The sequence below is a fragment of the Staurois parvus genome, unplaced genomic scaffold (genome assembly GCF_062004578.1).
Source record: "Staurois parvus isolate SC_StPar_1 unplaced genomic scaffold, SC_StPar_1.0 ptg000473l, whole genome shotgun sequence".
Lineage (NCBI taxonomy): Eukaryota > Metazoa > Chordata > Amphibia > Anura > Ranidae > Staurois > Staurois parvus.
The window spans coordinates 2,322,853-2,350,804 of NW_028318269.1; the positions used below are offsets into that span (position 1 = coordinate 2,322,853).

The window sequence follows — 27,952 nt, forward strand, 5'->3', positions numbered from 1 at the left end:
ACTTTAACTGTTTCCTGGCTGCTTTCGTGGCACACTATGAACTGGAGCAAAGAACTGCTTGTTACATCTGGGCGTAGGATGTGGTTATTCTCTGTCAGCAGAAGAAAAGCAAAATCTGAAAAAGTTAATCCTTTAACTGTAGTGTGGCTATCAACCAATGGCACAATGCAGGCCTGCCGGTAGCAAAGTGGTTAAGTCACTTTCCCTCTAAACCATAATTCCTCAGCACTTAACAGAAATTGAATTGTCCGTGTATCAATTGTTACACAGGGAGAGGAACTGCTAATAACATTCTGTTTTCTCAGACTGGCGATCTCTTAAAGAGACTGTGTCTCTAATAATTTAAAAAAAGCCATACATATCAGAAAAAGAATTAATAGTTACCTGTCCCACAGCCTCCACTGCCTGTCTTCACTGTATTAAAGCAGAACTACATCCATCAATTTAACTGTTTACCAAAACAGTTACATATATTCAAGGCGTGCCGGGAATGATAACTCGCACAGCTGCTTGTGCTTTCAATTGAGCTGTCAAGTCATCAAGCCCTGATGAAGTCACATGACACTGTGACGCAACGCGTCGGCTTAACGCGGTGACGTATTTCCGGCGTGGCGGCCATCTTGGTACACCTGTGCATTCAGCAGTACACCCAACAGATATATCCTCATCTGAAAGCATGAGGTTTTTTCTTGGACTGGCTGCTACGTAAGTTTCAATGTAACTATGCTACATGTTCCTATGGTATAATTAAATATACTACACTATGGGAGGATTCCTTTGTCTCATTTTGAGAGATTGATATTACAACTTTTCCTGGAGAAGAGCCATAGTGGGAATATTATACTCTGAGAAAACTGTCTTTGGAGTGTTTTGGTGCCTGGAGGATCTGTGAGAGGGATCCACTACGGCTCTTTGATCCGCAAGGGTCGAAGGGATGAGGTGAGAGGCTAATTCAGATGGTGGTTGGATTCGCAGATCTGTATACACCCAGAAACCTGCACGAGTTTTCACCTGTGGTCACTAACAGTATAATTTGGAAGCACCGTTTACTGTTTGGTTCACCAACAATATTTATATTTTGGACTTTGAGATATAACTTTGTGTGTACCATTATTATGGTTATTTTTCACTTCACAATAGGCACGTGTGATTACATTATATATGTGTGTATTTTTGGTTTATGCACATATATATAGATATTGTTTTTTGTGTTTCCACATGTTTTTGAGCTATTTATTTGATTTATGTTATTATCAGTGAGCACGTATAGACCTGTATTGATAACATTGTCACATTTTTTTATTTTATATTTTGGGATCCCACATTCACATTTTGTTTGATTTGAATGTAGCGCAGCATTCCTTATGTTTTATATTTACTTAATCACTGGTATATGATTTAATGCTAGCAGCTCCCTTTGGGATTTACACACATATTTATTTGATTTATTTAAAAATATTTTTTTAAATATACACTTGGAGCGCAGGAGGGTCACACCATCACTGTTACAAGTCATCAAATGGCCTCATCAACTAATCACATGTGCAGCACCATGTCAACTGCACATCAAACAGAGGCTAAGATGGCAACTTCCTTGGCTGCAAATGTTAGGAGGGTTTAGTTCCGTTTTAAAGACATTGCATTGCTGAGGGATTTCAGCATCTGCCATTCCTTTGATAAAAGGGCCCTGTGTGGTCCTAAAACATTGAATACAATAAAATTACTATGATCATCATTCTGCCTTAAAAAAGATGCCCATATTATTGGCTATGATATAAACACTTTGATTGCCATTTTACATTGATAAATGGGCCCCATGTGGTTCCAAAAACTTTGGCTGTGATATAACGACTATGACTATGACGTTGTTCTAATAAATATTCCTTTATAATACTGGTTGATGACCCCCCCCATCCCTAGATTGATCCTATTACAAAGATAAATGGTTTGAGGCCATGTGACTTGCTCACTCAACAGTGCTGTTCAGCAGAATAGTGAATTATTAAAAGGTAGAATGCAAACCTTTCCATTTAACCTTGTGGATTTACCAATTAATTGTGTCTATAAACCACAAAAGATACTGTTCTCATTGTTTAAAAATAATTTACAATTGTTTGCTATGACAGATATCTAAAAAAGTGTATATGAGGCACAGTTATTGAAGAAGACTGTTAACAAAGAAAATGCAAGAATGAAATCACTATGCTGGGAAAAACAAAAGTCACCATGGTATTTTTATGGGCTATAATTTACATACAAGTTCAACAATTTAATGTTATGTTCTCTTTCTTTCAGCACTAAAGAGGTCCTTCGAGGTTGAGGAGGTTGACCAGTCTTCGAACCCCTCTGTCCAGCCCCGCAGAACTCCAAACCCACTCCTAAGAGGTGCAGGCTCTGCTGCCCAGAAATTTCAAGAACAAAGCCCTAGAAATGCAGAAGCACTCCTTAGACATGCAGATATTGGAGGCCAAAGATCTCCAAAATCATCACTAAGGAGAATCGACCTGGCGGGGTCTCGGCATCCAGAACCCATGTCAAGACGAACAGAGATCTCCATTGACATCTCATCCAAGCAGGTGGAAAATTCAGCCCCACCAGTTTCCCGATTTGGTTTGAAGAGGGCAGAACTACCAGGCCATAAACCTCCTGAGCCCATTCCAAGAAGAGCAGAGATAACTCTGGGAAAGTCTCATGAGCTCCGAGGAGAGTCTCCAGGTTCTAAAATTCCTGAGATGCCTCAGAGAAGAACAGAAGAAACCAATGCTAAAAAAGTTGATATACAGATGTTGAAATCCCCAGATGTTCCCCAGGTAAAGCAGGTGGAAAATTCCATACCTTCATCGACCATGCTTCACCATCAACCAGAGCCAAGAATGCAGACCGTCCAGATAGAAGTTCAGCAACAGAGATCACCAGAGGGTAAGTCCAGCGTTTTACCCTTCATGGCAACTTTATTTGATCCAGATTGAGGTTTGTTCTGTTGAAGGTTTTGTTAATCTGCACATGCTAAATTAGTGCTTAAATGATCAAAAACAGCAACATAAGGCTCACATAATGAGTTCTTCATAGAATGGATGAAAACAGGAGAATCCAACATTAGTGCCTTCAACTAGGAGAAAAAAAAACAGTCCATTTGCATTGAAATAATATTTATCTATATTTAACATTGGTAGCTCTTCCAATGTTGCATCTGAAAGCCCTAACATTAGACATATTTGTTCTCTCCATGAATGTAAAAGTAACTATGCAAAATTTGACACCAGAACTTTGCTTTCATTAGCCTGAGTGGCGCCAGACTGGTCGAAGCAATAGTCTTGCATTTACTACTGTATCATTTACTTGTCCTGCATCTATTCCATTGTTTATTCATGCAGAAAATCACTTATGAGAAAGAATGCAATCATTTTGTGACACAGTTGATATCCAAGCTGTGTTTTTCATAAATGCGGATTATAGGGCAGGTGTGGACCCATGAGTAGATGGTATTTACTTAAAGCCCAACTGTGGCCTTCACGCAAAGAAACCCCCTCCTACCTTCCCTCTGATTGCCCCACCAGCAGTATTTTATGCAATTTTTTTATACTTACCTTTTTTTACGTCTTGTGGACAATCTTGTAGCTCTTTGGTCCTCACCCAATGGCGGGAGTTCTCAATGATGCAATTGATATGATGACATTAGCACTGTTTTATGCACCCTTGCACAGAAAATGGGTCTCTCATTGCCCAACACTTGCACTGTGTTTTTAGTCCTCTGGGATGAGTGGCCCTGTATGAACAGAGAGTACTGGTGGGGGACAAATTTTGATTGAAGGTTAGTATTGACTGGTTTTCTGCAAGCCTGTTTCCTGTTGACCGCATATGCTGTCTGAATATACCTTGCTCTATGCCTTACATATAGGACTGTGCAAACTGTAAAGGCAGGGATGGATGATTCACCATAGCAGGCCTAAAACTTGGGAGAAAGCGGGTGAACCGCCTTCCCTTACATACAGATTCATCCAAACACCCTGACAGCAAGTCTCCCCAATAGAATCCCAATTAGGCAGCATCTCTAGCAACAAGTATGCTGTTAGCACTGCCTGCCATCAATCCATGAATGCCTAAAATATCTGTAGCCTTTGAAGAAAGACGGTGGATTTCTTATTTTTGAGTCCACGACCTTTTCATTTTGCCCTTGAAACAGGAGATATGTTAGCTCCTGGTACAGAATAGGCTTCCCTAATAAGTGCTGATGGATGGTTAGAGGAAATTTAAAGAAATTTGTCATAAGACAAATGCAGGGGCTGCCAATGCTGACATTCTTCTACAAATACTAGATATCTCTGTCCTCATTGTTCCATTACATGTATTCTGAGTCAGAACTTCTGCATCCTGAGCCTGTGACTCCAGAAAATATTAAATTCATCGAACTAGCATGACATCTGAGCAACTGCATTCCCAGAATGTTAGGTCAGTAATGGAAACCTCCATAGTTCTCTCATAACAGTTTTCCTTTAAAGTGGTTGTAAACTTGCCATTTTAACGTTCATCCATTTAAATCACTCCTAAAGAATCTACATAGTGCTATGTTTATATTCTGTCTAATCTTTTCCGTTCTCTAGACATCCACTTTAATGATGTCACCAATGCATGCACATAACTGCTTCGATTCATGGCATGCTATGTTTGCCCATCAGTCAAATCCAGAAGATGCCATACCCTATGTCATTCACTCTCTGGGCATTGCAATCCCGCGAAACTCAAGCCCAATTCAGAACGTGCTGAAATACCCCATGTAGCTTGCAATGTAACAAGGGGGTTTAAACATAGCCGCAGATCAGGGAACACGCCAGGAGACACGACAGAAAGTACAGCACTTGCCGGCTTAGATAATAAACAATGTGCATGCGTGAGAATTCTACAATTACCAACAGAAAGGGCGGAAGTTACAGAGTCTAGGTGTGGAAGGCAACAGAAAATATGGCGCTAGCTTTGGACAGGAAGCATGCAAAACAAAATATGCAACTAAAAAGTAAGAAAAAACAGATGGGGATAATTAATAAGGAGGAATGATTTTTAAAAGCTTTGGTGTACTGGCTACATTGACTTTAGGGATTTTGTTGGCTGACTTTACTTTACTATTGATGCCCTGCAGTTGTAGATAATGTGCGCAGTGGAGTCCACACATATCTATAGAACAAATTAACTTTGTATGTGAAAATTAAAACAGAAGCAGGGACGGACTGACAACTCATGGGGCCCCAGGCAATAGGGGATCATGGGGCCCCTGTGTCCTTGCCCACACTCAAAAAAGGCCCACCTATCCATCTTCCACATATTACAGCACAGCTGCACAGAAGGGCCCATCAGCAAACCAATGTCCAATTCTTGTCTGCAGATTAGGCTCATGGAGATTCCCATTGGCATTGCTGGGAAACCATTGAACACCGTCACAGGTGATATGCGCGGTATCCGATAACCTGTTAGGTGCCTGACGGTTTCTTAACCATGCCTTTAGGAACCTCCGTGGGCCTGAACATTTGGTTGTTGCTGCTCAGCTGAAAAGAGGGGGTATTTAAATATCTACTGCAGCATAGCCTGCTTGGATGTTTGTGACGTCTTTAGAAAAGAGAGAGGGGATGAAAGAGAGGGTGGGTAAGAGAGAGGAGGTGAGGGGGGTAAAGAGAGAAGGAAGGGTAAAAGAGAGAGGGGGTGAGAGAGAGGGTAGTTGGGGTGGGAGTGAGAGAGAAAGGGGGGTGAAACAGAGGGGGTGAGATAGAAGGGGGGGGGGTAAAAAAAAGAAGGGGTGAGAGAGAGGCAGTAAGGAGAGTGAGAGAGAGAGGTGGGGGTGAAAGAGAGGGGGTGAAAGAAGGAAGGGGGGTGAAAAAAAGAGGGTGTGAGAGAAAGAGTGGGGTGAAAGAAAGGGGGGAGGGGGTTGAGAGATTGGGGAGAGATAGAGGGGGTAAGAAGTGGGGGTGAAAGAGAGCGGGGTTCAGAGAGAGGGGAATGAGACTCTCCCTCTCCCTCCTCACCTTCCCCCAGCTCCTTGCCCCTCAGCTGCTTCCTGTACATCCTATCCGGGCACACAGCCGGCTCTGCCATCCTCACTGGGGGCACAGACAGCAAAGCTTGAGGAGATGGAAGGGGGGACATGATTGGGTTTCCGCCAGGATTCCCAGCATGTGCTGTGTGTGTGCCTGGACCAAGCTGTGTACAGTTCCGGGTATCGCAAGGATGGAGGATTATTCACTTATCATTGGCTCCTCCTCTCTGGTCTCTTCCCTTATCCTGGGCTTCTGGTCAGCTTCCTCCATGGTTGCCTGTCTAGATTATCGTCAGTAATGTTAGTGCCTATGAAAGGTACCGGGGAAATCTCATGGGGCCTCATACTGACCCCAGGCCTTCGGGCAATGCCCTATTGGTCAGTCTGCCCCTGAACAGAAGTGATGTTTTGATATTTCAGTCTTTAATACCATATGGACAAATTGAGCGCTTGTTTGTTTGAAAAATAAAATATGTCTGAGGAAAATTGAAACTGAACTCTCGGCAAACAGTATATACACTCATAACATATATACTGTATAGGAGCTGTTTCACTGCTGCAGGTTTAATAATTCACTAATTGTATGTCAGCCACTTCTGAGATTTGCAGGGCTCTGCCACCCCAGTGCAGCCCTGTCTTACAGGGCAGAAGAGTCAATTTTTGGCCTCTTGATCGGGCAGTCGGGGGAATGATGTCATTTCGCACATGCATGTAGCCGAAGGAATGTACACTAAGCAGCGCATGCTCAGCTCAGTGTGCAGTCAATAGAAGATTGTGAGCAGATAGGTAAGTGTTTGTTATTACAGAAGAAACACAGCATGCCTGATTGCAGCTTTTTGTATTTCAGTTTAGTTCCGCTTTACGTAACACGTACATGTCTTGTTCCTATAAAAAGAAAAACAGCAAGCTAATGAACTCATCTCTCTGTACCTATAATCATATCCATTGTTAGCATAACTGATTGGCTGCTTGTGCTGGTTTCATTGACTCCCAGCCAGAGTTCTGCTGTACAAGATCCCTATACCAAGCAACATTTAGGTACCTACACTGTTTGCATTAACAAAACCCCATTTAATGAATATACAGCTGTAGTAATTGTGGGCCTGGGTTTGGCTATACCCCATAATGCACATCTTAGGTGTGCCCCAGGGTCTATAGCAGGGGTCCTCAAACCTTTTAAACAGGGGGCCAGTTCACTGTCCCTCCGAACTATAGTTTAAAAAAAAAAACTATGAACAAATGCGGACACAGTACAGGAGATTACCAGAGACTGCGGACATAGTACATGAGCTGACCAGAGACTGCGGACATACTACGGCGGCGGGAATACTGGGCCGGCAGCTCCATAAGACACACAGACATTTCCCCCCAATACTGTCTTATGGAGCGAAATATACGGTAAATGCAGGACACCTTGTTGGGTCAGATCTGTGTACAATGTAAAGGGGGGGGAGGGGGGAGAGAGAGGGGGGGAGAGAGGAGGGGGGAGAGAGAGGGGGGGAGAGAGGAGGGGGAGAGAGAGAGGAGGGGAGAGTGAGAAGAGAGGGGAGAGAGAAAGGAGGGGGGAGAGAGAGGAGGGGGAGAGAGAGAGAGGAAAGGGGGAGAGAGAGGAGGGGGAGGGAGAGACGGGGGAAAGAGAGAGGGAGGAGATTGATCATCTATTGCACTTATCTAGGGTCCGTGGCCATGATACCCGACATGCAGTGATGGAGTCTCCTCTCTTGCTCCCCCTCTTCATGGTCAGCTCTAGGCTCCTCCCTCCGGCCGTGACGGTTGCATGCACTGATCAGAATAGATGGCCGGATGGCTGCAGAGAGGCCAAGTGAGTGGTGCGGGTTCATAAGCCGAGCCCACCTTCCCCTGTTCTAGAATTGCTGATCCCATCCTCCTGCCTCCTGCCCGAGCCCTGCTGAGCTCTTCCGACCTGCCAAACCCTAGTCCCTTGGCTCGCGGCAGACACGCCCCTGCCTGGCGGGCCGGTCAAATGTCCTCGGCGGGCCGCATGTGGCCCGCGGGCCGTAGTTTGAGGACCCCCTGGTCTATAGTATGGAAAAGTAGGACCTTTTCACATTAACGATTTCCACTTAGGAAGATTTGAGCAATCCCCAAAGCTTTCTCAGCCATACTCACTGGTTTTCAGAAAACAGTCTTGGCCATAAGAACAACAATATTTTATCTCAATCCAGTACTAATTTGCACATTTATAAGTATAAACATTGTTTAATATATATGAATGTCTTTATTGGACATTTAAAGTGTCATGATTTAAATCCAGTAACTAAACACATAGCATTTTAATAGAAAAATAGAATCCATGCAAGCATAAGAGCTGTTATCATATGATCAATGAATAGTGCCATGCATAACACCCAAAATGGCCCCATTGTTCATTTGGGCTGTCACATGGTGGTTCCTTGTATGCAGTTACATACAGAATTCTTTTTAACCCCATGATCGATATTAATGTGCAGAAAATGGATTCGACACACTTTTGCATATTTCACAACTTTCTAAAATGGGAAAGAAAGACACATTATGATGCCAAATTGGGCAGAAGACACACCCCTGTCACACTTTAATAACATTTAGATCTAAAAACAAGCCAGACCGTGAATGTTTCATGTACAAAAATACATTTTGTGCCTTTACTGAAATGTACAGCAGTAAAAACAGCTACAAATGGGACACTTCAAAACCCTAAGTATAGTATATCTAAAACCATTTTTCAGTTTTGGATAAAGTAGAGAAGGTTTAAAACTCTGCCAAGGTGGTTTTTCCCTTTCACTTACTGTTACATGGATAGAGGCCTACGTTTGTGTTTACGCAAGTGCCGATATACCCCCACTGCATCCTATAATTGGTTTCTTTGGGCAGCTGTAGGCAGCAACTATAGATCCCGGACAGGAAAATACGTCCAAATTTTATCTTACATGACCTCAGTTGCCCAGGTGCAGGTCCAGGTTTAGTCTAAGGCAGTGGTCTCCAAACTGCAGTCCTGAGGCCAGATGTGGCCCTTTACTTACCATTATCTGGCCCTTTGAGGCATTATTCCTGCCACTGACACCAACAATGTGGCATAATTCCTGCCACTAACACCAACAGTGGGTCATAATTCCTTCCACTGACACCAACAATGGGGCACTATTCCTCCCACTGACACCACCTATTTCTCCCCTAATACCATAGATCAGGCATTGTTTATTCCCACTGGGCACAGTCCAGCCTCCCCCCCCCCCCCAAAGTCTAAAGGACAGTAAACTTTTTTTTAGAAAGTTTGGAGACCCCTGGTCTAAGGTTATCATATTTTCAAAATTAAATCCAGGGACACCCTACTGACCATGCTGAAACTTGAGCTTATGCTGCTCTGGGTCAGGAGTAAGTAATGCATAGAGTGCAGGGGTCAAATGTAAACACAGAGGTCAGGAGTAGGTAACGCAGAGAGAGCAGAGGTGAGGTTAGGTGCAAGTAATGCAGCCAAAACAGAGATCAGGTCAAGAGCAAGAAATGCACAGGTTGCATTGTAATAAATGGCAAAATGCCACGTAAGCAAAAACTGCGATAGTGTGAAAAATATTAAAAACGTGCAAACCAAGCTGCAAACATCCTATGAGATATTTACCATAGTACCAGTAACATACATATATATATATATATATATATATATATATATGTAATAAATGTATCTGCAGCATATTTCAAGTGTTATTAAAGGCATTTCTTTTAAAGCAACACACTTGTCATACTTGCACAAAGCAGGCTCGATCCTCCTCTTCTCGGGTTCCCTACCGGCGCTCCTGGCCCCTCCCTCCTGCAAAGTGCCCCATAGCAAGCAGCTTGCTATGGGGGAACCTGAGCCACTGCTCTGCGTGTCCATTCACACACAGAGCATAGCTTGGCCCCACCCCCACTCTCTTCTCATTGGCTCACTGGCAGTGATTGACAGTAGCGGGAGCCAATGACTCCTGCTGCTGTCCCAGCCAATGAGAAGGGAGAGACCTGGGAGAGATGCTGCTCTTGTGTACATCTTTGGATCAGAATGGGGCTCAGGTAAATAGGGGGACTGAGGGGGGCTGCTGCACACAGAAGGTTTTTTTACAACCACTTTAAAATACCTCCTTTTTTGGCTTGGGGGCTCACTGGTTAAGCCTGGTTACCCCCAACATGAAAGTCCAGCATCTGTGCATCACCCTCCTCCTTCTCTTTCCTGGTCAAACAGAATAGGCAATATATTGTGGAGATCTGTGACCTTGAAGTGTGCAGGTGCCAACTCAGCAACTCCAAATGCCACTGTCGCACATTGGCCACAAATGCCACTGTCGCACATTGGCCACAAATGCCAGCTGTCGCACATTCGCAGGGAGCTCAGACTGCGCCATTTTGAACTGATGCGTTGAGTGCAGTGATAATTGCGCTCTGTAAGGTTTGTGCTCTGCTGCCAGGCTCCTGGGGTTGATTCTGGGGGTGCCCATTTCATGGAGACAAATCCCTCATAACGAGGACTGCCCCCAGGAAACAGGGACAGATGGCAAGCTTACCATAGTCTGACCCAAGCAGTTGGTCTCACAGGGACCACATGAGCTGTTTCCTGCAACTTTCTGAGTCACTCCTCACGTAGTGGAAGGGGAGCCTGTTCCACTGATAACAAGTTTTAATCTGCTGGCACATCATCCCCCCAGCCCGAATGACACACATTGGCCTTTGAGCATCAACATTGACAATCCACGTACTGACAAAAGCTTTCACTTTGCAGTACAAAAGTACGATTCACACTATTGTTTTGCACAGACCTCTACAGTGCTGTTCCTGAAACTATCCCTTTCTTGTGATAACAGAGAGTCATGGTGTTTTGGGATACCAGATGATTACAACATGATTAATGTCAAAGTCACTGGGAGAGGGGGCTGTGCTGGGACATCTGACCTACGTGAGTCATGAAACTTACCAAGTGATCTGGGAATTGCGCTACTCTGGGAGGAGGTTGGGAACTTTGCCGATATGGTCTCATCTAAACCCTTTCCTGGACAATTAGGTTTCCAAATCCTTGTTTCAGAGCTTAGTTCAGCAGTGTGTAAGAATGACCACTTCAAGTCCGAACACTTTCACCCCCTTCCAGTCCAGGCCAATTTTCAGCTTTCAGCGCTGTTACACTTTGACAGTTACTCAGTCATGCAACACTGTACCCATATGACATTTTTATCATTTTTTTTAGACAGATAGAGCTTTCTTTTGGTGGTATTTGAGCACTGAGTTTTTTAGTTTTCGCTATATAAATGAAAAAAATCAGAAAATCTTGAAAAAAATCTTTTTTTTTTGCTTAATTATTGTTATAAAATTTAGCAAAAAAGAATTTTTCTTCATAAATGTAGGCCAAAATGTATTCTGCAACATGTTTGGGGTAAAAATAACCCAAAATAGTGTAAAATATTTAGTCTGTGTACAAGTTACAGAGTCTACAAGCTATGGGATATATATTAGAAAATTGATCAGTTGAGAACCTAAAATGCCAGACACTGGTATGACGTATAGCAGTAATCAGGACGCTAGTATGGGGTATGGCAGTGATCAGGACATTGGCATGAGGTATGGCAGTGATAAGTTGCTGGAATAGTGGTGATCAGGACACTGGTATGGCATATGGGGTTTTCAGGTCACTGGTATGGGGTATGGCAGTGATCAGGACATTGGCATGAGATATGGCAGTGATCAGTTGCTGGTATGGTGGTGATCAGGACACTAGTATGGCATATGGGGTTTTCAGGGCACTGGTATGGGGTATGGTGGTGATCAGGACATTGGCATGAGGTATGGCAGTGATCAGTTGCTGGTATGGTGGTGATCAGGACACTAGTATGGCATATGGGGTTTTCAGGGCACTGGTATGGGGTATGGCGGTGATCAGGACACTGGTAGGGCATATGGGGTTTTCAGGAAACTGTTATGGGGTATGGCGGTGATCAGGACACTGGCATGGGGTATGGCAGTGATCAGTTGCTAGAATGGCAGTGGTCAGGACACTGGTATGGCATATGGGGTTTTCAGGACACCGGTATGGGGTATGGCAGTTATCAGGACACTGGCATGGGGTATGGCAGTAATCAGTTGCTGGTAAGGCATATGGGGTTTTCAGGGCACTGGTATGGGGTATGGTGGTGATCATGACGCTGGTATGGGGTATGGTAGTGATCAGTTGCTGTAATGGCGGTGGTCAGGACACTGGTATGGCATATGGGGTTTTCAGGACACTAGTATGGGGTATGGCAGTGATCAAGACGCTGGCATGGGGTATGGCAGTGATCACACACTGGTATGGCGGTGATCAAGACACTGCTATGACATATGGGTTGATCAGGATGCTAGTATGGAGTATGGCGGTAATCAGGCTTCTGATATGGTGTATGGCAGTGATCAAGACATTGGTATGGTGGATGGTGATGTTATTGTGAGCACTGGGATAGGTGACAGGAGCTGACTGCACACTTTTTTGTTCCTACACCGGGGCAGTAATCATGGAAACTAGGAAGGGACGGCTTGCACTGCATTTTGTGAGTGTACATGCAGCCTGACAGGCTGCTGTAAACTCACAGGCTGCAGCATCAGTTCTCTCTGCTCTCACAGTGAGAGCAGAGAGAACCGATGCTTACTTTCACTTTGCGTGGTTTACTATGTGATTGCTGTGATTGGACACAGCAATCACATGGTAAAACACCATGTGACCACCCTGACACAGCGGTAATGTGATCTGCTGTGTCCAGGCGACTTGCAGATTGCACACTGTGAGCCACGTAGGAGCTACCAATGAGGGCTGACGTACAGGTACATTAGCCTGCATCGGCACAGCCTCATGTCCGCCGTCTATAGACCATGGGTGGATGGAAAGCGGTTAAACCCTTGGCATTTCTTAGTCTACCACATTGAGCACAATTTAGTAAACATTCTCCACTAAACTATTTCTTCAAATTACCCCAGCACTTGCACATACAGCTTTCAATGCTGCTGGCCCCTGCTCTCTCATTGCTGCTTCCCTAAACTACCTGCCTTCACAGGAAAGAGTGCTGTCTCCAGGCAGTCTGTTAGCTAGGAGAAGGGAGTAGCAGTGGAGTGCCTTGACAGCCTAGGCTGCGGGGTTGTGTGTTTCTTCTGAGGCACACAGTGTAGGAAAACACAAACCTAGTTCCTGCATACTCCATAAGGATGGTTCCATAGGATGCTGCAAGAGAAAGGAGCTACCTGCATGCAGGAAACTCGTGGCACCAGCTTAAACAGGAACATAGGCAAGAATTAAAAGATTAAAAAGCTGCATAATTAGCCACTGATTAAATAAGCCGCTAAAAATGCTTAAAGAAGAGCTCAGGGCAATATTTTCCCATGCAGTGGGGCTGTGCCCGCACTGCATGCGTTAACTGGTCGTTTTTGTCTAGGGGTTTCCAGAGTGGAGATATACTTACCTAATCCTCTTAGCAAGACTGGTCCCTGCCGTGGTCATGTGAATGGACTGTTCCTGATGTCATCACGCCCATAGACCAGCTCGACATGAGAAAGGCAGGAGCAGTCCACTGCTGGACTGGGGGAGAGCTGTTTTCTGGAGGATTGAAGGATCAGTTAAGTATAGCTTTTTCTTGAACCTCTGAACAAAACAATCACAGCCCCACATGGGAAAATACAAAGTTCTTTAAAAATCAGCATGTTTGGTGGGTGATGCTGCTAACCACGCTATCTCAGGAGCAGGATCTACTAGAAAGACAGGACAATGTGCATTATGCACTTTGTTACCTAAGGGACAGGAGCCATCGGAAGCAACTTTAGTGAGACTTCTTCCTTAAATATACATTTAATATCATGCTAAAGTATTTTCAAAACCTTTCAATAAAATCTCATGTATACCTTAACATGTTAATACCATTTTAAAAGTTTAATATTTAAAAATCTGCAGCTTTCACTAACCTAATACCTGATGATCCTGCCATGAAGGTCCTTGTTCTGACACTTCCTATTATGAGATGACATGGCTCCCTGTTTTTCCACTTGTGCTTCTGTGTTATCTTCTAACCCAAGCATCAGATGACCATTTCAACATACAATACTCCAGCATGGTTATCTGTTGTCACCATCAGGAAAACAAACCCTGAAAAATGCCATGCAGCCATTGAGTACATGCATATAGGAATGAAGTGACCGCAAAGTGGCTGCAGGCAATTAGCAGGACTGAGATGCGCCGAAAGGATAAGAAAACAAGATGACGACAAATGTTATTAAAAATGCATTCGTTTATGATGTACGGCACTTTAACAAGGACAGAGGAAGTCAGAGGACCTAAAATATATACTCTGTTTTAACTCATCCTTCAAGAAAACAAGCATTGGATCTGTGTCAGCCAGACGGTAACATGTGTTTATTCATTTGTATTTAATTCCCAAGATCCAGCTTTAAACAAGACTAAATTCTCGCCACTGTACCATATTTGCCCAATAGATCATCTTCCTTTGTTTAATTATCACCTACAGATCACCTACCTTAGTTTTATTATAGAGAGATCAACTACCTCAGTTTTATTATAGACAGATCACCTACCTTAGTTTTATTATAGACAGATCACCTACCTTAGTTTTATTAAAGACAGATCACCTATCTCAGTTTAATTATAGACAGATCACCTACCTCAGTTTTATTATAGACAGATCACCTACCTCAGTTTTATTATAGACAGATCACCTACCTCAGTTTTATTATAGACAGATCACCTACCTCAATTTTATTATAGGCAGATCACCTACCTTAGTTTTATTATAGACAGATCACTTACCTCAGTTTATTATAGACAGATCACCTACCTCAGTTTTATTATAGACAGATCGCCTACCTCAATTTTATTATAGGCAGATCACCTACCTTAGTTTTATTATAGACAGATCACTTACCTCAGTTTATTATAGACAGATCACCTACCTCAGTTTTATTATAGACAGATCACCTACCTCAATTTTATTATAGGCAGATCACCTACCTTAGTTTTATTATAGACAGATCACCTACCTTAGTTTTATTATAGACAGATCACCTACCTCAGTTTTATTATAGGCAGATCACCTACCTTAGTTTTATTATAGACAGATCACCTACCTCAGTTTAATTATAGACAGATCACCTACCTCAGTTTAATTATAGACAGATCACCTACCTTAGTTTTATTATAGACAGATCACCTACCTTAGTTTTATTATAGACAAATCACCTATCTTAGTTTTATTATAGACAGATCACCTATCTTAGTTTTATTATAGAGAGATCACCTACCTTAGTTTTATTATAGACAGATCACCTACCTCAGTTTTATTATAGGCAGATCATCTACCTTAGTTTTATTATATACCGATCACCTACCTTAGTTTTATCATATACCGATCACCTACCTTAGTTTTATTATAGGCAGATCACCTACCTTAGTTTTATTATAGGCAGATCATCTGTCTTAGTTTTATTATAGACAGATCACCTACCTTAGTTTTATTATAGACAGATCACCTACCTTAGTTTTATTATAGACAAATCACCTATCTTAGTTTTATTATAGACAGATCACCTATCTTAGTTTTATTATAGAGAGATCACCTACCTTAGTTTTATTATAGACAGATCACCTACCTCAGTTTTATTATAGGCAGATCATCTACCTTAGTTTTATTATATACCGATCACCTACCTTAGTTTTATCATATACCGATCACCTACCTTAGTTTTATTATAGGCAGATCACCTACCTTAGTTTTATTATAGGCAGATCACCTACCTTAGTTTTATTATAGGCAGATCATCTGTCTTAGTTTTATTATAGACAGATCACCTACCTTAGTTTTATTATATACTGATCACCTACCTTAGTTTTATTATAGGCAGATCATCTGTCTTAGTTTTATTATAGACAGATCGCCTACCTTAGTTTTATTATAGACAGATCACCTACCTTAGTTTTATTATAGACAGATCACCTACCTTAGTTTTATTATAGACTGATCACCTACCTTAGTTTTATCATATACTGATCACCTACCTTAGTTTTATCATATACTGATCACCTACCTTAGTTTTATCATATACTGATCACCTACCTTAGTTTTATCATATACTGATCACCTACCTTAGTTTTATTATAGGCAGATCACCTACCTTAGTTTTATTATAGGCAGATCATCTGTCTTAGTTTTATTATAGACAGATCACCTACCTTAGTTTTATTATAGACAGATCACCTACCTTAGTTTTATTATAGACAGATCACCTACCTTAGTTTTATTATAGGCAGATCATCTGTCTTAGTTTTATTATAGACAGATCGCCTACCTTAGTTTTATTATAGACAGATCACCTACCTTAGTTTTATTATAGACAGATCACCTACCTTAGTTTTATTATATACTGATCACCTACCTTAGTTTTATCATATACTGATCACCTACCTTAGTTTTATCATATACTGATCACCTACCTTAGTTTTATCATATACTGATCACCTACCTTCGTTTTATTATAGACAGATCACCTACCTTAGTTTTATTATAGGCAGATCACCTACCTTAGTTTTATTATAGGCAGATCATCTGTCTTAGTTTTATTATAGACAGATCACCTACCTTAGTTTTATTATAGACAGATCACCTACCTTAGTTTTATTATATACTGATCACCTACCTTAGTTTTATTATAGGCAGATCACCTACCTTAGTTTTATTATAGGCAGATCATCTGTCTTAGTTTTATTATAGACAGATCACCTACCTTAGTTTTATTATAGACAGATCACCTACCTTAGTTTTATTATATACTGATCACCTACCTTAGTTTTATTATAGGCAGATCACCTACCTTAGTTTTATTATAGGCAGATCATCTGTCTTAGTTTTATTATAGACAGATCACCTACCTTAGTTTTATTATAGACAGATCACCTACCTTAGTTTTATTATAGACAGATCACCTACCTTAGTTTTATTATAGGCAGATCATCTGTCTTAGTTTTATTATAGACAGATCGCCTACCTTAGTTTTATTATAGACAGATCACCTACCTTAGTTTTATTATAGACAGATCACCTACCTTAGTTTTATTATATACTGATCACCTACCTTAGTTTTATCATATACTGATCACCTACCTTAGTTTTATCATATACTGATCACCTACCTTAGTTTTATCATATACTGATCACCTACCTTCGTTTTATTATAGACAGATCACCTACCTTAGTTTTATTATAGGCAGATCACCTACCTTAGTTTTATTATAGGCAGATCATCTGTCTTAGTTTTATTATAGACAGATCACCTACCTTAGTTTTATTATAGACAGATCACCTACCTTAGTTTTATTATAGACAGATCACCTACCTTAGTTATATTATAGACAGATCATCTGCCTTAGTTTTCTTACATGAGATTTGCCACGTGTGGTTGTGTCATCTGGTCGGTCCTCTGGGGTGGGTGTAAGGGGGTATCTTACTGCAGGAGCGGCGTTGTCACCCTGTGCTGCACGTTCTCAAAGTCCACACTACCGGAGCTGTGAGTGACAGCGGCTTCAAGGACCGCGCACCCATGGATATGGTGCATGCTCCTGCCAAAGCCTTTGCAATTTGTATGGTAGTCAACTGCTCTCTACTAAAAAGACTTAGCCTGGGTTCACACTTGGTTCCCACTATTGCAGTTTTACAAGGGCAATGTATCCCATCAATTTGAATTGGCTGCTGTATCTGCATTTTACACAAGAAAAAGGTTCCTGCAGCATTAAGAATGTATGGCAGCCCTGCGCTTTTTTACGGAGACTGCGGGTGTTTAGGGTGTGGGAACAGCTGTGACTCCCACAACCACCTGAAATAGTGTGAACCTACCTTCATGTGGTGCAGCAAATGCCGCATTCTGTGTGCATTTCTCGCACCACATTCTAATCGCACTGCTTTTGCCATCTGCTGAGGTTGTCAATACAGAGGTACTTCCTGAAGGCGATTTATTTGTCGAAACGCATCGAGGGCTTATGACGCAACCTCCGCTAACGTCACTTTCAGTATTTGGAATGCATGCTGGAACGCAGTGGCCATCTTAATTCCCATTTATAATATACAAAGCTGAATACACCCAGTGCCAGGAAAGGCACTTTTTTTGTGAGTGGCATTTCTATTGTTTGACCCCATATTAAAGTTTTATACAGTTTTACACTATGGGACATCTGGTTTTGTTTTAATTTATGCTAAAAATATGAAATACTGCCTGTGGAGGAGAGGAGTTTCCTAATATTGATGCAGTCCTAGTGGACGGTTATCGGTTACAACCACAACCATGGTTAAGAGGGTGAAGAAATATCGAGCATCAGGACCAGATTGCATACTGGGATAGTCCCAAAAGTGAGTGTGACTTACCTAGAGATGAAGCAAGTGAAGCACTTGTCATTCCAGTTCACCGTTAAAGATACAGCACCATTGCACTACTTATTCACATGTTGGAACTGAACACCAATATTGTATTTGAATTTAGTTCATTGTTATCACTTTAAATTGCACATTGGATTTAGTTGATTTGTGACCTCAGCGTGGTCCATTTTGAAATATTTAAGATTTAGTGTATAGGAATTCACAATTAGGACTGCTGCTATAGAGGTATCATATATATATATATTGTATCATTTTCATACATAAATTTTTTTCCTAAGCACAACAGCACCCTCTTTCTTTCAATACAGAGGTAATGATACCCCAAACACAGGTTAGAAACGCAATACAAAACGATCATACGATCCGGTTGCGGCGCTGCTCTAAAAAAGGTACATGCACTTCTATGTTGCAATGCGGTGCGATTTGAGCCCATTTAAACTGAATTGCACTGAACCGCATAGGCATGCAGTGCGGTTCCTGTGCAATCCACATGCGGTTCTGAGGGTGAAACTAGGCTTAAAGGCCCTGCAACTACAAACAACACAGCCAGCCATGACATATTTTATTTATTTCAGGTACTTCTATAGCTCCATCAATTTACTCAGCGCTTTACATATATATTGTACATTCACATCGGTCCCTAACCCTCAAGGGGTGTACAGTCTAAGGTCCCTAACTCCCATTCATACACATTCTAGGGACAATTTAGACAGGAGCCAATTTACCTACCAGCATGTCTTTGGAGTGTGGGAGGAAACCAGAGTACCCGGAGGAAACCCACGCAGGCACAGGGAGAACATGCAAACTCTAGGCAGGTGGTGTCGTGGTTGAGATTCGAACCGACGACCAGGGGCGGACTGACCATTTGGAAACTCGGGCACTGAGGGCCCAGGGTCAGTAGGGGGCCCCATAAGATGCCCCTGGTACCTTTTTCATAGGCTTTTTTGAGTTTGGGCAAGGACACAGGGGCCCCATGATTCCCTATTGCCCATGGGCCCCATGAGTTGTCAGTCCGCCCCTGCCAACGACCCTAGTATTGCCAGGTGGAAGTGCTAACCATTTAGGCACTGTGCTGCCCATATTTTATTAAAGAAAAGTAAGATGTATTTATATCCCTTTAGGGTTTATTTCTTTGTAAAGTAATTCATGTTTAATAGCTGCCTGGAATTTGGCTTTAAGTTTTCTTGGCACGTTACCCATTGTCATCTAAAACCTGTTCAAATGGCGGATATCAGATGCAGGATCTGTAAGCACTAAGTGCAGTCTGAGTTCCTATGTTCTCTGAGCTAGAAATATCTGCTGCAACTGGTTCTTCTCTATTTACAGATGTGATATCATCTAAAATGATCACAATGTCCATACCTTACAGAGAATAGATTGGAACGTTCTTGCCAAGAGATGTTTGTTTTTTTAACCCATCCAGTTTGCATCACAATTGGTAAAGACCCTACTGGGTACATGACACAGAATCTTCAGATTTTTTAGGAAGGTATTAGAACAGAAAAAACTTTCTAGTAAAGGGGTCAACATTTCCATGATTGTTGATCAGCATTATTATTAATGAAAAAAAATATATAAAAATAACATAGACACAGAAAGGGCAATGCTGTCCCCTTCTCAAGGTATACAACGGAATAAGCAAAAGTGGGAAATCTATAAAAAGAAACCCATTTCCTGGAATGCAGAGGGCCAATGTCCCTTAGAACAGCTTTTGAATCATCTCATTATTAAGTAAATATTGTAATATTTGGGCAGCACAGTGGGTAAGTGGTTAGCTCTTCCACCTGGTAGTACTAGGGTTGTCAGTTCAAATTCCAACCACAGCACCACCTGCCTGGAGTTTGCATGTTCTCCCTGTGCCTGCGTGGGTTTCCTCCAGGTACTGCAGTTTCCTTCCACACTTCAAAGACATCCTGGTAGGTTAATAGGCTCCTGTCTAAATTGTACCTAGTATGTGTATGAATGTAAGCTAGGGACCTTAGATTGTACACCCCTTGAGGGTTAGGGACTGATGTGAATGTACAATACATATATGTAAAAGCACTGCATAAAATTGACAGTGCTATATAAGTATCTGAAATAAATAATATTTAAAACAGATGAATCATAAATTGATGGGTTTTTTTTTAAATAAATGAATAACAAATTATTTTTATTTATATCAGTCGGCCCTGAGAATTGTAGTTCACTGAATATTGTAATGTTGTAAACCTCTTCCGTTCAGAAAAAGCCTTGTATTCTTTTCACTGACTGGAGGAGAAGAGATTGCGACATTTAACTGCCTTCCTTCAATGACAGAAAGCCTTTCAATCAATGAAAAGAATATTTATTTGTTTATTTATATCAGGTACTTATATAGCGCTGTCAATTTATGCAGCGCTTTACATATATATTGTACATTCACATCATAAGGCTTTTTTCTGTATATGTTTGCAATGAGTGACCTGTTGTGATCAGTGTATGACCAGAACTACAAATCTCAGCGCAGGACATTCAACACGCGCAGTGCTGCAAGGCTGAATTAAAGTTTTACCGAAAGGAGCAGCAGCCAAACGTGGGACAGGCATCAATAGAGATCATTTCTTTTTACACAGCAAATGGTCAAAAATAGTTTTTTTCCTAAAGTTTAGCTTTAAACTTTTTTCATTCTTTGCTGCATCTCTGTGAGGCTGATCTCCTTCAGTCTCTTTGTAGCCACTTCTCATCTACATGAACATCCTCCAGTGATAGCAACATTTCCCTGACCATGCTTGTGTACAGTATATTCAAAACAGCTATTTGTAGTCTTCATTGGAAACCTATTTCACAGGGTGACAACACAGGAGCACATTTGAAAGACAGGAAGAGAATATTGTCACCCTTTAATAGGAATGACCTGAACAAGGATCTTCATGGCTGGATCATTAAGTATTATTTAATAGAAGCATTATATTTAAAAATATTGAAAATTAAAACAGCTTAAAGCGTTTCACTCAAAAGTGGAAGCTGCGCTTTTCTGCCTCCTCCCACATTTGGCACCCTTTGGGGGGGGAGCGGGCATTTGGTTTTGACAGGTACCCGCTCCCACTTCCATCTCAGTTCGCCTTGGAAAACAAAGCCGTAAGTCTGGCCCCCCTGCAGCCCTCCAAAACATTTCACAGGTCCCAGAAGACTGCGGCCCCTTCACAAGGCATAGCACGCTTTGCGCATGCGCAGCAGGAAACTGGCTGTGAAGCTGCAAGGCTTCACTGCCGGTTTCCCTTAGTCAAGATGGCGGCGCCAGCACCCAACAGCCAACTGAAGAATCGGCTTGGGGTGAGGACACCGCTGGATCCCTGGACAGGTAAGTGCCTTTACAGTTGCAAGAAAAAGTATGTGAACCCCTTGGGATTACGTGGAGTTTTGCATGAATTGGGCATAAAATGTGCTCTGAACATCATCTAAGTCACAACAATAGAAGAACACAGTCTGCTGAACATAATACTACACAAACATTAGATGTTGCCATGGTTTAATTGCACATAACATGTAAACATTCACAGTGCAGGGAGGAAAAAGTATGTGAAGCCCTAGCTTAATGACTTCTCCCAGAGCTAATTGGAGCCAGGAGTGAGCCAACCTTGACTCCAATCAGTGTGATGATATTGAATGTGTTGCTGACAGCTGTCCTGCCCTTAAAAAATACACACCTGTTTTGGGTTTACTGGTTTCAAGAAGCACTGTCTGATGTGAACCATGCCTCGCAGAAAAGAGCTCTCAGAAGACCTACGATCAAGAATTGTTGACTTGCATGAAGCTGGAAAGGGTTACAAAAGTATCTCCTTGAGCCTTGATGTTCCTGTGTCCACGGTAAGACAGACTGTCTACAAATGGAGAAAGTTTAGCACTGTTGCTACTCTCCCTAGGCGTGGTCGTCCTGTAAAAATGACTGCAAGAGCACAGCGCAGAATGCTGCATGAGGTAAAGAAGAATCCCAGAGTGTCAGCTAAAGACCTACAGAAATCTCTGGCACATGCTAACATTTTTGTTGACACATCTACAATAAGGAAAACATTAAACAAGAATGGAGTACATGGGAGGACACCACGGAGGAAGCCATTGCTGTCCAAAAAGAATATTGCAGCACGTTTGAAGTTTGCAAAAGAGCACCTGGATGTTCCACAGCACTACTGGCAAAATATACTGTGGACAGATGAAACCAAGATTGAGTTGTTTGGGAAGAACACACAACACTATGTGTGGAGAAAAAAAGGCCCAGCACACCAACATCAAAACCTCATCCCCACTGTGAAACATGGCGGAGGGAGCATCATGGTTTGGGGCTGCTTTGCTGCCTCAGGGCCTGGACGGATTGTTGTCATTGATGGGAAAATGAATTCCAGAGTTTATCAAGACATTTTGCAGGAAAACGTACGACCATCTGTCCGCCAACTGAAGCTCCGCAGAGGATGGGTGATGCAACAGGACAATGACCCAAAGCATACAAGTCATTCAACAAAACAATGGCTGCAACAGCACAGAATACGCCTTCTGGAGCGGCCCAGTCAGAGTCCTGACCTCAACCTGATTGAAATGCTGTGGCATGACCTTAAGAGAGCGATTCACACCAGACATCCCAAGAATATTGCTACACTGAAACAGTTTTGTGAAGAGGAGTGGTCCAAAATGACTCCAGATCGTTGTGCAGGTCTGATCTGCAACTACAGGAAACATTTGGTTGAGGTTATTGCTGCCAAAGGAGGGTCAACCAGTTATTAAGTCCAAAGGTTCACATACTTTTTCCTCCCGGCACTGTGAATGTTTACATGTTATGTGCAATTAAACCATGGCAACATCTAATGTTTGTGTAGTATTATGTTCAGCAGACTGTCTTGTTCCATTGTTGTGACTTAGATGACGTTCAGAGCACATTTTATGCCCAATTCATGCAAAACTCCACGTAATCCCAAGGGGTTCACATACTTTTTCTTGCAACTGTATATTAAAAGTCAGCAGCTACAGTCATTGTAGCTGCTGACTTTTAACTTTTTTTTTGGGGGGGGGGGGCAGAGGAACTCCGCTTTAAGGCATATTTGAAAATTGAGATTCTATACTTAGACCTCATACACACTGGGCATCAAAAACGCTTTTTTTTCCTGCCTCTCCATGTTAGCCTATGTATCAATACACACATAGGCAATTATAGGTGTTTAAAGGCAGGAGCATTTAGAAGAACAAAAAAACCTATCACGTGCATGATCTGGAGAGGAGCATTTTGGCAGAAAAAATGCCCGACTTGTCCAAAAACAACTAAACGTTGGGCGCGTTTAGCATTTCAGCATTCATTCATTTCATTGACCAAAATGAATTGATAATCTGGCCAGTGGAATGAATGAACGCCCAAATGCTTCATGTGCCTAAACACACCTATACGCTGCTTTAAGAGCTTTTTATGCTTCTTTTTTCCTGCCAGGAAAAGGAGCGTTCAGAAGTGCTGGGCAAACACTCAGTGTACATGAGGCCTTAAAGGGGTAGTAAACTGCAGGTTAAAAAGAAAAATTCCCTGCAGGGTAATGTCATTATGTGCTAGTATGCATGCTACCACATTATTTTATTATTATTATTACAGGTACTTGTATAGCGCTGTCAATTTACGCAGCAATTTACATATATATTGTACATTCACATCAGTCCCTAACCCTCAAGGGGCGTACAATCTAAGTTATGAAGGACTTACCTTAAAACGAAGCTCTCCAGCTGCCCGCTGTCACCACTGCAGATGCTTCCATCTTCACCCGGTCTTCTTTCCGGGTTCGCAAGCTCTGGCTGTCTGACTGGCCAAGCCATGATGACGTCACTCCGCGGGAGTTCTGGACCACAGCACAGTTGAAGTTCTGAAGGAACAGCACGGGTATGCATGCACCGGTTCTCAAAAAGAAAGAATATCTCCTAAGCTTACCTGTAGGTAAAAGTGTAAAAAAAAAAGAGTTTACTACCACTTTAAAGTACAAATCCACCCAAAGGTGATATCAAAGTTGCTTGGTGAAATAGGAAAGACCTTTCCAGCTGTCTGGAAGACCACCTACATTCCATGATGGCCATGACAGTCATCTATAGTTGGGTATTGGGACTTCATGTTGGCCCACAAAAAACTTTTTTTTTTATTGTATTCATATGTGTCACACATACACACACACACACACACACTCTACTGTGCACTGAGGAATAGGGCATGCTCATGTTTCCAATATAACCAATTCTCTGTTTTCTGGTGATCTTCATAGGCAGTTGGCACAAGTTCTTACCAGGGGCGGACTGATCATTTGGAAACTTGGGCACTACCCGAGGGCCCGGGGTCAGTAGGGGGCCCCATGGGATGCCCCTGCTACCTTTTTCATAGGCTTTTTTGAGTTTGGGCAAGGACACAGGGGCCCCATGATCCCCTATTGCCCAGGGGCCCCATGAGTTGTCAGTCCGCCCCTGGTTCTTACCATAATCTATCCTAGTGGAAGCTCACACCAGGACACTTTGACATCATGTCAGTAAAATGGTCTTGCAGTAACCATAAGCATGGGATGGTGATTAGGCTCTTTGTGGGGAGAAAGGCGTTAAAGTAGAAGGTGGACAGGAAAGATATGTTGTGAATCTTCCTATTATATTAAAGCTGTTTTTACATCAGAGAGGCCATTAGTGTGCAGCTGGCTTGTTCATTTCCAGTTGACAAGAGGAACAGCTGAGTGGGGATGCACTACTGGGCCTGCACCCAGCGAAAGCTGAAGGTACATGCAAAGAGCTAAATTTCGGCATTGCTACGTATGAATGCAGAAGAACTGGCTTCCTTCTGTTTTCCTTCTCAACTCCACCAAGTCACTTCCTATGACAATTTGGCTTAAAGACGTTGCATTAAGCTGTTGGGCCACTCATCTTTCCTAGCACATAAAAAAGAATTTTGGATTGTGTATGAGATACTTAAAATAATTTTATCTCCTTGTGTCTGGATCATTCTACAGATCCTACGTTATCAATGACATCATGTCTGGAATCGGCATACAGGGAAGCCTTCCACTGTCTGTTTACGATCACTGCGAACAAGCCAGTAGAATGCGTGCAACCTTCCATCAGGAGTGTTAACACACTCATAGCTGAAATAAAATACTCATTGTATGATAGGTATGGCTGAACCCCTTTATGTTTCTGGAGGCAGCTATTACCTTAAAGTGGAACTCCAGTCAAAATTTATATTTCTTGTTTTGAATAGATTCGGGAAAGTTTAGACTCACCCATTAAGGTTCCACTGCCATTTGTATCAATGTTGGTCTGCCTATAAGAGCCTTATCACCAGAGTTAAAGTGAGGAACGATGTAACAATACATGGTTGTCACCAGAATGGCAGTAAAAAATATATCTTCTAATTTTATTTTATTTCAGGTACTTATATAGCGCTGTCAATTTACGCAGCGCTTTACACATATATATATATTTTAAACATTCACATCAGTCCCTACCCCTCAAGGGGTGTACAATCTAAGGTCCCTAACTTAAATTCATACATGCACATATTAGGGCCAATTTAGACAGGATCCAATTAACCTAGCAGCATGTCTAATCAAATGTTCTGATTACAGATATCAGGGGGATTTACCCTCATTTTAGGGAGATTTCCACATAGTACCACTCAGTGAAATATAGCTGATGGGAGCAGTAAAAACCTGACAGAGCATCTAACATTTCCACATGCCATCCAAAACTAAAAGAGCTTTGGTTGGAGTTAGGCAGCCCATACATTCATAATTTTTTTTTTCAACCAGCAGGTTGAACAAAAAAAATAATCTGATTCCTCCATCCGCACATTCAATGTTGATGGGGGAATCTTCTTGCTGTGTTACTGTGGGGAGCCTTCCCCGCCATCAGAATACAATAATCAGTGTTGCTGGCTATGGCCGTCGGCACTGATCAATCAGGAAAAATCAGATAGGCTGGTTGTATAGAAGTCGATTGGTAGATCAACTTCTGTACAACCAGGGTGCCCATACATGGATCGATATTTGGCTGGTCCCTGCTGAACCATCGGAAGTTCAATCCACGTATGGCTGACTTTACGCTGTAAAAGCAACCTGTATCGAGGAAGTTGAACTTCCTGATCTGCTGAGAGAATTATGATGTCTTTTGCCTAGGTCTGGAAACGGGGAACTAACTGAAGAAATGTTAAACAAAAAGTTTAAAACAAGTAAATATGATATACTTTCCTATCTTTTTACTAATGCTAGCAGCATAAGGTTTAAAAAATAGTCAATGTTGATTGAGAGAGTGAATTTCTGCTTTAAAGAGGAACCTCAGATTGATTTTTTTTTTTTTACAAATACTGTACCTGCTGACTTTACTTACTAGTGCCTAGTGTCCAGCGCTGTCCTCCCAGTTGCCAGCACTGCCATCTTGGATACAGGAGCCAGCTGTGGCTTCCTGAGGAGCCACAACAGGCTTCACACTGAGGATGCACAATCTTGGTCCCGCAACCTCCTGGGACATGTGATGTGTCCCAGGAGGCTGCAGGAGGTGAAAGCGTGAGGACTCTATCCTTACCTAGACAAGGATTGTGGAAGTGGCAGGAGGTACCAATAAAAATCAGTACGCATCTCCCCCCCTCCCAAAAAAAAAACACATGTAACTCAGTTACAGGCTGAGGAGAGGGAGCAAACCAGGGGAACTTCACTTTTTGAATGAAGTTCCATTTTAAGGCCCCATGTACACATGTGCATGACCTTGTTTAATAGAAATGGCGTGTGTACGTCCAAATCTGCCACATACAGCTGACCATAGTAATGAAGGCTGTACACAGGTTTAAGCCATTACTGGTGTACACCTGTGCATGCGTAACTGCCTGTCTGTGTGCATACAGAGTTTTACCCCTGTATGCATGTGCTTTCGTATACAGCTATTTATTACTATGGCTGCCTGTACACAGCAGTTGTGTATCCAAGGCGTTAAAAAAAAACGCCATAAATTTATGTCGTATGTCTTTGTGTGCATGAGGTCTTTAAGGGAAAAACAATGACAGTAGACAGTGAAATTCTAGTCTGTCTTCCAATAAGCTGAACTGGGACTATGCAGGCAGCAACAAACAACATTAGACTGAAATAAGAAAGGGCTTTTGAGTTCATGGGAAGGACTGGACATATTTCAGGTATAATGAATGCTTAAGCAAAGCAACATGATCTCCTTGAAATTGAAGTGCAGAGATTTAGTAGAGGTTAAAGAGGTAATAATAACTTAGAGAAATATAAAAGTTAAGATGTTCAAAGCAGAATTCAAGACCTTTAGAGAGAGAAGAGGATTATCTAATACATGACGTGGTGCAAGTACTAATCATATCATTTTATGAATACTTCTAACCTAGAACAGCGAAGGTGATATTCTTTATAATAACCACTCACAAAAGGGCACAATAAAAATACTTCTTTTGTAAGCAGATTTTATCAGTCTAATTCTTGAGAAAGAAAATGTTTAATTTCCAAAAAATACATTTTTAGGATATACTGTCTGCTAAACTGCATCATCAAAT

The 27,952-nt window shown here is 42.0% G+C and overlaps 1 protein-coding gene across 3 annotated transcripts in view; it reads left to right on the top strand.

The window, feature by feature from the left end:
* LOC149452426 (septin-9-like) overlaps positions 1–27,952 on the top strand; it is a 443,799-nt gene that overhangs the window by 235,658 nt on the left and 180,189 nt on the right. For all 3 annotated transcript variants that reach the window (XM_089689406.1, XM_089689408.1, XM_089689407.1), the window contains one exon: positions 2,296–2,919. In XM_089689406.1, coding sequence (XP_089545532.1) covers positions 2,296–2,919 — 624 coding nt within the window. The remainder of the gene's footprint in view (positions 1–2,295; positions 2,920–27,952) is intronic.